The sequence below is a fragment of the Lissotriton vulgaris genome, chromosome 2_1 (genome assembly GCF_964263255.1).
Source record: "Lissotriton vulgaris chromosome 2_1, aLisVul1.2, whole genome shotgun sequence".
NCBI lineage: Eukaryota > Metazoa > Chordata > Amphibia > Caudata > Salamandridae > Lissotriton > Lissotriton vulgaris.
The window spans coordinates 944,762,345-944,775,638 of record NC_141687.1 but is presented as its reverse complement, the minus strand read 5'-3'; the positions used below and the strand labels follow the sequence as shown (position 1 = coordinate 944,775,638).

At 44.6% G+C, this 13,294-nt stretch overlaps 1 protein-coding gene across 4 annotated transcripts in view; it reads left to right on the top strand.

Moving 5' to 3' along the window:
* Nucleotides 1-13,294, top strand: part of LOC147731446 (uncharacterized) — a 170,003-nt gene that overhangs the window by 58,420 nt on the left and 98,289 nt on the right. For all 4 annotated transcript variants that reach the window (XM_086956486.1, XM_086956488.1, XM_086956489.1 and 1 more), the window contains 2 exons: nucleotides 30-189; nucleotides 5,693-5,863. In XM_086956486.1, the coding sequence (XP_086812612.1) occupies nucleotides 30-189; nucleotides 5,693-5,863 (331 nt within the window). The remainder of the gene's footprint in view (nucleotides 1-29; nucleotides 190-5,692; nucleotides 5,864-13,294) is intronic.

The window sequence follows — 13,294 nt, the reverse complement described above, 5'->3', positions numbered from 1 at the left end:
GTCCAATCCTCCGCTTTCTCCATCTGCAGCACCGATCTGCTGTTCCGCGTTGCTGATACCACAGCCACTGAGGTCCGAGCAAAGCACAACTACTTCATGTCTATTGGTGACTACAGGGACCACACTGGCATGAGCTGCTTCAGTCCTGTCGTCAACATCATGAGGCACCCACTATGGGGGCGTAACCAGGTAAGCCCGCTGTTTATCCAAGCTCTGTATTTTAAAGCGTATGTTTATGTGTGTGTGTGTGTGTGTGTGTGTGTGTGTGTGTTAGTTAGCACTTTTGTGATATATGAATTATGAAACAGTGGCAATGAGAGGAGAGTTACCCCTGCACATTTATGGAAACTGCCTACTGGTTTCTCCTGTAAAGGTTGTGTTTGTCCCTGGAACGTGCGTCCTCGCCATTGTCATGCCTGGCACATTCTTGAAAGGTGTCTGTGGCATGTGTGAGTTTCTATAAGTTTCAAAAGGAGTCGTGAGTCCTGGGGTTCATTGAGGTCCATTGGACACTACGGGCTTGATTCACAAAGGTAAAATTAGACAAAAGTCAAACTTTACGACTTTCGGTATTCACAAAGGACATTTACTACTCGTAAATGTACCTTTGTAAATGCCCTTTGTGAATACCAAAAGTTGTAAAGTTAGACTTTCGTCTCAGTTTACCTTTGTGAATCAGGCCCTACGTGTGTGTACTGCACCAAATGGAGGTCAGCACTGGGCTTGGCTGATGACGTCCATCTTCGACAACCCAGAATGCAGGTACACAATTTCCTGTACCACTGCCTGAATCTGAATGGAGGAAGTCTCCAGCCTATTCCTTTTATCCGTAGTGTAGGTTTCACTGCCTGAGCAAAACCCATTCCACACCATTGCCCGACTGGCCATGACAGGCATCGTGCTTTTTCTCGGGAGGCTGGAAGGGTGGGGGCAGTTTTGCAGCAGTGGGGTTTTTTTTGTTGTTACTGGGGCCAGTTTTGTGTTGCTGGGGGACGGTTTTACGTTATTGGGGGCCGGTTTTGCAGTGTTGCTGCAATATCGGGCCCCAGTAACAAAAGCAGCAGTGCTTCACACTTGCACCCCCCACTTCCCCAGGGGAGCGGGGTGGGGGCGGTCCTTCAAAATTGCCTGGGCTGCTTTGGGTTTCCAGTCTGGCCCTGATTGTGCTTCCTAAAGAGACTAATGCACCTAGCACCCAAGCCAGGATAAGAAGGTCAGCTGAGCAGGAAGCCCATGAAAGTGACCACCCAGACCATCAGAGGACTAAAAGTGCTGCCCTCTCTATCAGTATTTTGTTTATCTAGACTGACCAATCACCAAGAAGGCTCACACACCATGTAAAGAATAAAGGAGCTAGAGAGGAATGTAAGGTTGGTTGCCATTTTCCTTCAAACCAGACCTAAGGGAAGGAATACTTTTGGTGTTTCCATGCTGCTTGGCCTGGAGATAGAAGGAATACCAACATTCTGGCACAAGAATCTGAAATGTATCTGCCAGGACGAGAGACTTGTCCCAGGAGGACAGCACAGGGCTCAGCCAACTGGAACAAATGTTTTTAGGAGAGCTTGAGGAACTGAAATTGCACAGGAGCCAAAAGAATCCAAAGCGTCCTAGAGAAGCAGGAAGACATTAGAGCTGAACACCTGCCTCCATCACATTTATTATTGGGAAGGGGAGTCTGTAACGTCCTTGACACTCCTTGTGCCAATAGTGTACCTGTACCTGTCTTCAAACCTCCATAGAAACCAGTAGAAAGTCTGCCTTTAACCACCGACATGAGGTTAAACTCTATCCAAAAAAGGAGGCCATCTTAAATTGGAATCTAGTGATCCCTCCTTCCGTTACTTGTAAAACTTTAGATTTTGCTGGTTAAAATCATGATAACCTTGCCAGTGGCTGGCTACCACTGCCTGTAAGGCTAATTTTGGGCACCTTTGGGACCTGTAGGTGCCTAGCCACTCAAACATTTCTACAGATTCCGAGATTCCGGCCTGTGAAGAAAAGATACCCATTACACATGCTTGGAACTGGCCCACTATTTTTTAATATTGCCATCACTATACAAAGAGGTCATTTGGGCCCTTAACTAACCATAAGAACCCCAATAATTGGACTGTCTCAAGCAGGTGTGAGTGAACCGACACCAACTCACCAAAGCCATCACCAAGAAAACACAAGACTTTTGTTGTGGGTGGGAAGAATTTGGTTCAGGTGGTTATTTCTAAGATTAGCAATGTTTTCCCCTTTCAAATGCCCATCTTAATCATCACATGGGGCTATTTTTAGGATTGACACTTTTTATTCAAGAGTATCCTTGAGTACCAAGTCAGATACCTCAAAACAGAACTTGGTGGCTGCTTGTATCCTTTCGAACATTCCTATGTTTTTGAGAGGCCTAAATGCTTCAGATAACTCCACCTGTAGCATCCTCCTAAGACAGCATTGTCCATAATGATCAATGTGAACTGCAGGTCTAGAGCCTACCATAAGGGAGCTAGAAATACATTTTGGTGTTATAATATAGACCCAGCAGATGTCAAGGCTGTGAAAACATAATCATATATTCCTATGTATTGCAGTGTTATTCTTCTGTACATATGCTTCTGTTTCACTATTTAACAATATATTTTATAATAAAGACTGGATGGCATTTCTAATTGATTTTGAAGTGTCCTTTAGCCCCAATTATGCTTGCTGAATTCCATGGCTTTAGTAGGTTAGTAGGACTAGAATTGAACTTATGCAGGACAGCCAGTACGTGTTTCTCATTTCTGCAAAGCATAGCCTCGTTTCCAGTGTTTTCAACAGGAAGCTGGATTTCTAAAAATAATGAGCTCTCTATTGTATTCATGAATTACATCTTCTCCTATCACTTCCTTCGGGAGAAGGAAATGCGACCTGTACATTAGATAAGATTTTGCTGAAGGTTTGTGTCACCTGATTGGTTTCTAGAGACTTGTATTGGGAGAAAACGTATATAAACTGTTCTAAATGTCATACATTTTAGTATTAGGCTCCAACTGACCATTTTCTAGTTTGAGCTCTGGTCAGTGAAATGTCAATTGCCTATTGACTGTGTGCAATTGTTTGCTGTGCTGCTTGCTATTTTTCCATTAAGCGCAGTATAGATTTGTGGGATTCACGACTTGTGTTTGATTTTTAAGAGGGTGTTTTGGTTTTCATTGGCTATTTTAATTATAACTATACTATTTTATTTCTTTGTTATTAAAGTTCCTTTCTTATTATAAAGTAGAACACTAATTCAATGTTAACACTCAATAAGTTTATTTATTGCGTCATAGTGATTCAAAAGCCCTTACTTAGGGCTGGATTTGCCAGATGCTGGAATTCTACCACTTTTTGACGTATGTCCTTACCACCCTATTTAGAGTGCAAAGGGTCTTTCTGCACTCCAAATAGGGTAGATGAGATAGTCGCCACTTTTTGCAAGATGTATGTCCTACATCCGGGAAAAGTTTTGCAGGCAAGCCACTCTGTCACAACATGGAAGATGTCCCATCTGGTATATTTAGAGTGGCATTGACTATAATAAACTTGTAATATGGTGGACATGTCATCAGTAGTTTTTTGACTGAGAACCTGTCCGCCAAACCTTAGATAAGGGTGAAAGTCTCTAAGTTCCTCCATAAGCTTCAACTATTTGCCCTTACTACGTTGAAAGAGTCAAGTGCCTTACGTTTGTCCAATTTAGAGTGCCCACTGGGAGGCCCACTAACCTTTAACTGTCCAAGGCACCCAAGGAAAGGCCTGTTTGGGTACCAATAACACATTTCTTAGTGTGGGATGCAAATTATTGAAGGCTGTGAAATAAGTATCAACTTAAAGGAGCCATGGCGTAGAATCATGGTCAGACCTATAACCTTTTACTTTCGAAGCCAGTATCCCTGCATGTATCCTCATAGGTAGAATATAAGCAGATCTTAATGAATACAATAGGTTGACACATGATGTCTGTTATTCGTGTGTTAGCATAGTTACATAGATAAGTACATATTGAACTGCTAAGCCCATGTAGATTGGACATATCCCTATCAGCTTTAACATCAAGGGCATAATCTCAAATATGTATTTACTATGTCAATTAAATGATTCCCCTTGTCTGTCTCAAAACGTTTTGAGCCCATAGGTTTCCGATGCTCAGCACCAGCTCTTAAACATTAACACCAGTGCTTTTCATGAGCACCAGTTAAGGACACAATCGTTTGTGGGGAGATTAAGTGATTTGCCCAGAATCACAGGATATTGAGCCAACGCCGAGACTCGAAGTTGGCAGCTCTGGTTATTATGCCACATCCTCTCTCCACTTTCATGGCTCGTGGCATGTTATGTTTTAGGCGGCACTAACAGGAGAAATGGGCTGGTGCAAGCTGCCTTCTGACTAGAGCCCAGCACTTATTTTGTTTACAAATTAACCACTGACATTGCTTTATTTGGTGCCTTCTCATAAAGGCAAATTACTCCACTGCGGGAACTATAGAACCCAGCAGTGAACTCACCCAACTCTGACATTTACCCGCTTTACGGACTCCTTATGAGAAATTGTGTTACCCATCTCAAGTGGGATATTCTTTGACTACCAGAAAAAGACAGACTTCAATTTAAAATCTTGTCACTAGTAATTAAGTGCATCCATTCCATGAAACTGGAGCTTTCGATCTTATGGATAACATCTGTCTGTGCCAGCCGAAGGCCACTGCATCCAGGGTTTTTAGCCTTCTCATGGTTCCATAAGGGGAGTTAGAAGGCAGAGTTGTGTGCTTGGACCAACCAAAGTTTTGCAATGAATTTCTTGTAAACATCCAGAAGGAGGCATGTTTGCTGTTCTTCCTAGATGCTATTAAGAACTGACTCTAAGACAAAGTTTTTCTTTCATCCACAATTAGATGCCAATGATTGCTGTGCTTATAAGTGACTAGATGCTGGTCGGCTTGCGGTTCACATTTTTTAAATAACTAGAAAAGACATAATAGATACCTCCCTTTCCCTCCCCTTTTACATTGTTTATATCCAGGAGGTAGTTAAATGCCTCTTTCTTGTATTACATATAACTTTCTCCGTTCCAGCATTCATAGCCACGAGTAATGTAATGGCACCCCCTCCCTAGTTTACTATGTGTGTATCAATAAGATACATTGATTTATGATTCATATATACACTTTCTTTTCTCTTCTTCAGATTGTTGTCCTAAGGGTATTCAAATCTCACTTTCTACTTCTTCCTCAGTCTCTGTATGTTATATAGTATCCCCTTTTCCTACTCTGCAGTATTTATACCGGGGGGGGCATTATATGTCTTTCTGATATCTTCGTTTTTCCTCATCATCACCTCCACAACTCCTCTCCACTACATCGGCCACTGGGTATTGAAGTGCATAACCTTCCTGCCATTTCCTCTCGTTCTTTAAAAATAATCTTATCAGTAAAATATTTAGATGTCTCACTAATGTCTCACCTTTCTCCTATTCTACTTTGTGCCTATTTGTATTTTAAACGTCTCTCTCATAGCCCCCTTTCCCCATCCACACAGTATTTATACTTATTGGGAAAGTGATTTGCCTAATGTATGTTGCTGAAGCCCTGAGATACAGCTGGTTAGCATGCTGATGAATACAAAACCTGCCCGTGCCTTCTGCGTTTGTCTGACACATCCCTAATCTTGTCCTTCCCTGCAGGAGACATACGGTGAAGACCCCTACTTGAGTGGAGCCCTCTCCGCAGCCTTTGTGAAGGGGTTGCAAGGATCCCACCCCCGCTACGTCAAGGCCAGTGCAGGCTGCAAGCACTTTGCTGTCCATGGCGGACCAGAGAACATTCCAGAGTCCAGGTTCAGCTTCAACGCCAAGGTGAGCCCACTGCCCTGATGAGGTGGCCGTAGAAGTGGAAACCTTCTCGCGTATACACCTACCAGGCACTGCAGGTCTAATACTTACTAACGACCACCAATAAGTGAACAGCTACAAAGAACTATCCGCTATAGTGAATGATGGAAAGGTGCATGCCACAAGTGGAGGCGTGATGTGTGCAAGTAAGGATCTCAATAGGCTCTCAACTCCTAAACCTGGAGAGAACCTTTACCTATTTTGGAAGCACATTAATCCAAAGCCAGAAACAGCATATGGAATATATTAATAGAAAGTTTATTTTAATTAAAAAATTACAAAATAGTCCCCAGACTACCATTCACACAAAGCAGCGATATCCGATGATTACTGCCTTTATTTACATTAGATCATACACACGTTATTGTTCCTTGTCTGTCCCCAAACGATCCAGGATTTATTTGTTGTCCCCAGGTTGTTATTTCGGTCTTTAACTATTTGGTAGTTTTTCCTACACAGCACGGCTTCTATTATAGCCTTGTACCCCCCTACCAAGACCAATAACAGTTGTTAAAGGCCCTGAACCCTTCGGTTCATGCCTGTAACGAGGGAGAGCGTCAAAAGTTACTGATACAAATAAGTAATGATAATTTATGGTTTGTGATGTCTCAAGACCATCTTTAGAGGAAGCAGATATGGCCCAGTTGCAGTGCATGTTTATGTGTGGTGAGCCAAGAGTGTTGTCTCTTTCCCGTATACTACGGCGAGGGCCTCAAACCACCTAACATTGTTCTTTTTCTCCAGAAGTGTACTGTAAGGTGCCCCAAATCTGTAATCTATTTCCAGAAGAGCTTTACCACAGCTCAAGGATACCAGCATTGTTATTCTTCTCTAGCAGAGCTCTGCCCTGACAATGCAACAGCATTGTTCTCTTTCTTTCTCCAGAAGAGCACTGTGAATGTTATGGTGCCCAAGCATTGTAATTTTGTTCCAAAAAAGTATTGTCGAGCTTTAAAGTACCCAACATTGTTATCTTTCTCTGAAGATCTCTGACTGACAATTCTACAACCTTGTTATATCTTTCCAGAGGAGTAGAGCCTCTCCTGAGAGACAACAGGATGTGGGAGCATACCGCTGACCTCTCAGGCAAGGTTCGCCCCTGCCATTCTGGGAAATGCAGTCTCTTGTAGCTCGCTCCGATATTTTCGAGTGTTTCGCCAAGGTTGGCGCAGATAGTGCTGATCTCTAGACACTTGTTTCTGGTTTATTGACCGTCACCAGTAGAGAATACAGTCTTGTATTTTGGGGTTTGCGGAGTAGGCTGCCAAACATTATATCAGGTCCGGTACCTCTCACTGGCGCGCAGGTGCTTCATCCACGAGCTCGTCAGCTCAATGACTCACGGGAGTACTTTAAATAGCACCCACATGCCTGTGAGAGGTACCTGACCTGAAAAAGATATTGGCAGCCTACTCGGCAAACCCCAACTTTCAAAGACTGTAGTATCTACTGATGACGGTTAAGGAACCAGAACACGTGTCTAGAGATCCGCACTATCTGCGCCAACTGTGGCAAAATACTCGAACACTCTTGAAGCAAGCAAGTAACTGAAACTGCATTTACCACAATGCCAGGGGCGAACCTTGCTGGGAGGTGAAGTGGTGTGCTCCCACCCCTGTTCCTCTCCTGAGAGACCCCAGGTTAGTTCTGTCTCTCTTCATCTATACTAGTAGTGTCCTGTCACCAGTGGCGGCTTTTCCGCTATGGTGGAGGAGCGTGGCATCACTGCTTTTTAAGCAGTGCAAATAAAGGAAACAAAATGATAATAACTTTGAGTTATTTTCATTTTATGTTTCCGTGCTTTGTGGGTGGGCAGGCAGGGCTGGTCTACTCTTGGAGCAGGGCAGGGGAGTAGTGGTTTGCCCACTCCTAAGTTCTCATGTCTGTTTGGCAGGCCATCTGGGGCCGGTTAAACAGTCATGCGCACTTTCCCTGTTCTCCAGGCAGGCTGCATTACAGCCTGTGTGGCAAACATGCCCAGGCCCCCATTCCCTGGCTTCGCGTCGAACCACGGCGCTCATTGGTTAGGGGAAACTGGGTGCTCACCAATCACAACTCTACATTGCAGTGTTGTGATTGGTCAGGGGAGCCTGGCTGGGCTTCCTCTTCCAGGAGTCCGACGGAGGAGAGCAGGAGCAGAGACGCAGGATCTGGCAGCAGGCTAAGTGTTTTTTCTTAAATTTACATTGCGCCTCTCCCCCACCCCCATGGACAGTCCCCCCGCCCACTCTTCAACCCGTTAGCTGTGCCGGCTGCCACTGCCTATCACTGCACCAAGTAGTGTGGTCTGCCTTCCGACAATAGTCTTGTCAAAAAACAAGGGGGACCCACTAAATGGCTTTGGACCATGGGTATCAGTTATTTTCTAGAAACAAAGGTCCTAAGCATAGAACATTATTTCAAAACAATGTAATATAGACCACAGTCGGAAACTATATACTCTTTTCTTATACCCAGCCGGGCAAAGAATTTATTTCGTAAAATATAACACGTATTCAAAGTTTGAGATACAATCTGACAACAAACATTTATCGTTTGAAGTAAGGCACAGCGTAACTGACGAGGAACCTGTGGACTGGCACTGCGTCCCAGTATCTTTCTAGAGCGGATCGCTTATTTCACCGACCGCACCAACGGACAACTTTCACTTAAGCACGGATCGAATAAATTATCGAACGCCGCATCAATACAACAGGACGGGGCTCCCACACGGGACTTGCCTCGACATTCTAAATTGCCTCGCTATCACAAATCCGCAATCGTGACTTCGAACTGAGAAACCGGCCACACAGCCCTATCGAGTAAACCAACGCGTAATCCGGAATTTCCGGCCTCTAGGGCGCATTTAATTTTGTAATACCAGGCAATCATTAAGTCCTGATGATGATCCCATTATAATTTGATCCCGGGATCGAATCGCCGTCGACTTTTGTTTAGTAGACATACAGTTTATTTGCGAACACCTCTGTATGTATGGACTACTCTGGGAATTACTGTCAATTTAAATGTGAAGCAGTACCCAGTTTTGCTCACTTCTTTTATGCCTGAAGTAAACTGTCCTCTCTTCTACATCTTTCCCTATAACTTTCTCCTACTTCTAAAGTACGGCACAGGCTTGTGCCTTACTTCAAGCGATAAATGTTTGTTGTCAAATTGTATCCCAAACTTTGAATACGTGTTATATTTTACGAAATAAATTCTTTGCCCGGCTGGGTATAAGAAAAGAGTATATAGTTTCCGACTGTGGTCTATATTACATTGTTTTGAAATAATGTTCTAGGCTTAGGACCTTTGTTTCTAGAAAATTCCGACAATAGTCTGTCAGAACAGTGGTATTTCATGGACACAGATTCACCAAAAAGCTGTCAGTAGTGAAAGTGGGCTCATGCACCCTTTTTCCCCCATGACTGTGATGTCCAATAAGGATTCAAGACAAGGTATGTACAGGATTCTATTTCATCCAAAGAAGCACCTTGCTGGTTGTCTGAGACCTTCGATGCAGAGCACTCAGCTATACTTCTGATGGGTCATCTTCAAACTTCGCATACCACAGCACTCAGCTGGGGCAACAGTTCTGGATGCCACCCATCCTCGTCGCCAATATTTATGTGATGTCCAATAATGAGTGAAGAAAAGGTAGGTATGGGAAAATTAGTTTATTTTATCCAAATAAGCCGCTCGCTAGTCATCTTATCCTGTGCACAGCATGCTCAGCCAGCTGTCTCCTCACGCACTCCGCATTTGATTTCAACATTCCACTCACACATTCATATCACATGTCATCGCGTGTCAGACTGATACAGGGATGCAGCAACTACTAACAACATGCATAAACAACATAACTGCATAGCATACAACAATGACATATGAGTATTGAACCTTTACCCCACCTTTAGTACTTAAAATCCTTCTATTTGTTGTTCAGAGACAATGGTAAGCAATAGAGTAATTTTCGAGCCCTGATTAATTTGTTTTATTTCGACTGCCTACATGACTCTTGATACGAAGTATCGCAAGAGCAGTGCTAGGGAGTGCAACCAATGGGAAAGCTATAGATAGCAGCTGTTAATGCAGTCTATCTTTACACGAAGTCCCTGTCCAAGTCTCCCAGAGCAGATGTTCTCCCAGCAGTGCCTTTCATAGTATTAAAGTACATCGATTTTGTAAACTCAGGGCCTGGCTTAGACGTCAGAGCACAGATTCAACTCCGTCAGGGCGACAGAGTAAAATACACCAACGCCATCCTCCAAATTTAGAGTTGTCTGCTGGCCCACCGGACAACTCTAGTCATTGACAGGAACCCTGTCCCTAAGTAAAAGGCTTTACAGGCAGCTCTGTAAACATGACGGCTACCCATCAAACTTTTAACAAGTATTTGTTCCTTCAGAAACAAAATCCCAAAGCAGGGTTTTGTTTTTAAAAAAACAAAAACTATTGAACCTATACCATGGTACACAATGCTTATAACTGTTATATAAATGGCATGGCTCACTCTGTTCTCACTCTTGTGTGATCATTCCAAGAAATTCAGAGTGCTTGTAGGGGATGGATAAGGGGAACTGAGGTTTCCCCTGCGTTGATTGAGGTTTGTGTACCACACCTGTAGTATCGCCCTGGCAATCAACAGGCAGACACTACTTGTTATTTTTAGGAGCTTTATTACTTACTTCTGTTCCATACCTAGTGTAGCATCGTGCTACAAATGAATACAGACACTTCTTAGTATCTTAACTGGAGCTTTATTCTTACATCCTCTCCTGACCCTGTCCCTACTCTAACTGTCGTGGTTCCTGTCCCTGGCTCCTCCCGTTCCTGCTCCTCCCTCTTAACTCCACCCCAACCACTAGACCACATCATACAATCCGACATCTCCCCCTTTCTTAACAAAATGAACTTAATTTCCACAGTGTTCGCAATTCTTCAATCCACCACACGGGTTGGCGGACAGCTTGTTCTTCAAGCATCAGTAGTCTCGAATCCGTGGTGGTCCTGACATTGATCAATCTTTCCGGTGTCTTAACCAAGACATCCTTGACTACGGGAGTGCACTTTTGAGAATGCAACCCATTATGTGTAGGCTGTTTATTATCCGGTTCCGCAGTTATCAAGGTTCTTTCATGTTGTGTGACTGCTACTGGCTCAGCTCGGCAGTGGCAGTCTGCTTTCCTTGGTGACTCTTGTTCTGTTGACGGTTGATCTCCTTCGGGAGTGGACAATGTTCCGGTCTTCTTCCGAGCTCCCACCTGTAAGGTTATTTCTCTTTGTCTTGTCAGGTTGGGAGCAGCACTGTTCTTCTGTTCACCGTCAGGCATGCCAGACGTTAATGTACTATCTGAAATGGGTGTCCTGTCTTGATTCTTGGACTTGTTTGCTGCCTCTGTTTGTCTCTCCCTCTCCCAATCATGTTTGAGACTGGCGAAACCCCTGACCATCCGGTCATGTACCTGTTTCTCTCTCATTCGGTGACAGTCTATCCCTGTCATCACTTTTGGTCCTCCTCCCGGGGTGACAGGATAATCCTTTTCCACTTGGTAGATACTGTCCCATCTCTTTGTTTTCCTTCCGTCAGTTCTTTTGGTCAGCCTCGCTGACCCCATCAGGGGTGACGGCATATTACTCATGTCTTGAAATGGCGATGACTGATGTGACATGTTGTCCTTTGGTTCTGTTGTGCGTTCGGGTGATTGATGCCATGGACGTGGTCGGGACCATGATTTTGTTGACCTGAATGCTCGGACAGACATATTTTCCGACTCGGAGGAGTCGTTCGCCGATTCCTTTTGAGAGCGTTCCTTTGAGGGCGTCGTTACTGATAAGTTTATTGAGTTGGTAGTCTGGGATGAGATGCTCCTGGAATCGGAGCTATCTACGGAACATTCCTTTGGGTACGTCTCTTCATGTGTCTTTTCTGTTGTTGCAATGGAGAGATTGTTTGCTAACCACACGTTTACTTCTTTAGTTTGATCTCGGAGCATTTGGTCTTTACCCTTTTCACGGGACATCAGTTGTCTCTTCTCCGTTTTCTCATTTACACAACTGTCTTGAGTGCACATGCCCCCCCCCTTTCCGGTGTCTGAGTGGCTCACCACTCCTCATGTGGTTAGTTTCTTCTTTTCGCTTGTTGGGTGTGCTGACGTCCGTGCCATTGGGGTGATGTGTCTCACGGCTTGATGCTTCCTCTAATTCGTCTACAGACTTTGGTGCATAGTGGGAGGATGCCCAGGGATGTTCGTGTGCCGATTTCCGGCGTTGACGGGATTGGTCCCGTCTTCTGTAGTTTGTCTTTCTTGCCCTCTTATTGAGCAGGCTGCCATCTTGTCCATGGGTGTGATCTGTCCCACTTGACGCTTCATCTGCTTCATAACCATTTTCACCATCGGTTGACTGGCTCCTTGAGGTTGAGTAACTCCGTGAGGTTGTATCAATCTCACCATCTGTTGACTGACTCCTTGAAGTTGAATAACTCCGTGAGGTTGTATCAGTGCCGCTATCGCAATCCTGACTCATCCTGGTTTTTTGTGATGTTGACTTGGAGTATTCCATGACGCTTTGTCTCTTGTTTCGTCTTGGCTCTGATTCACCCTCCCTCTTTTCAGTTATGTTTGTTTCCTGGGCCTTGCCTCCAGACATGAGGGATGTTCCTTTCCAGACATCCATGTGTCTTGCATTCCAGTGCACGTCTCTCGATAAGTCTTTTGCTTTTACCCGCACTCCAATCTCGGCCCCTCTGATGATTCTCTTTAGCGACCACTGCCCCCGAAGAATCTTGCGCTTTGTGTCTGCATTTGAACAACCTTCGATTATCCGAAGCCGAACGGCTTCATCATTTGTAAAGGTATTGAAGTAGCAGCCAGGTACCAGTCTTTGCAGCCGGGCAATGAAGTTTGGCAGTGGTTCTCCTGGTTCCTGACGTGCTGTGAAGAAGGCGATGCGAGCATGATCCACGTCTACCGGTGCGTGGAAATAGGTACGTAATTTCTTTTGGAGTCTCTCATAGGTCTCGGTATCCTTTTCAGGAAATGTTCTGACTAGACGTCGGCCCTCGTGACCTATCAGCTGGAGAAGTAGTGTCAGACATTTTCTATCTCTTCGTTCATCGATCGCGTCGAGGAAATCGTCCAATGATTCCAGCCACCGGTTCCATTTGGGGCCTAAACTCTGACGGTCAGTCTGGGTCACCGGGGGCGGTACTTCAATGCAAGGATCGGACCGAAGGGTTGCTGTACCCACCGCCATGAGGGAGGAAAGTTTCCGACTGCTACAGTTGTAGGATCGTTCACTTTGCTTCCCGTCTTATTTGCTGATCTTCTTCTGACGAGATTCCGTGCTGGATCGTTTCTTTTGATTCTGGTAGAGTTCGCCACACCTGGGTGACTACTGTATTCTGTCCACCCT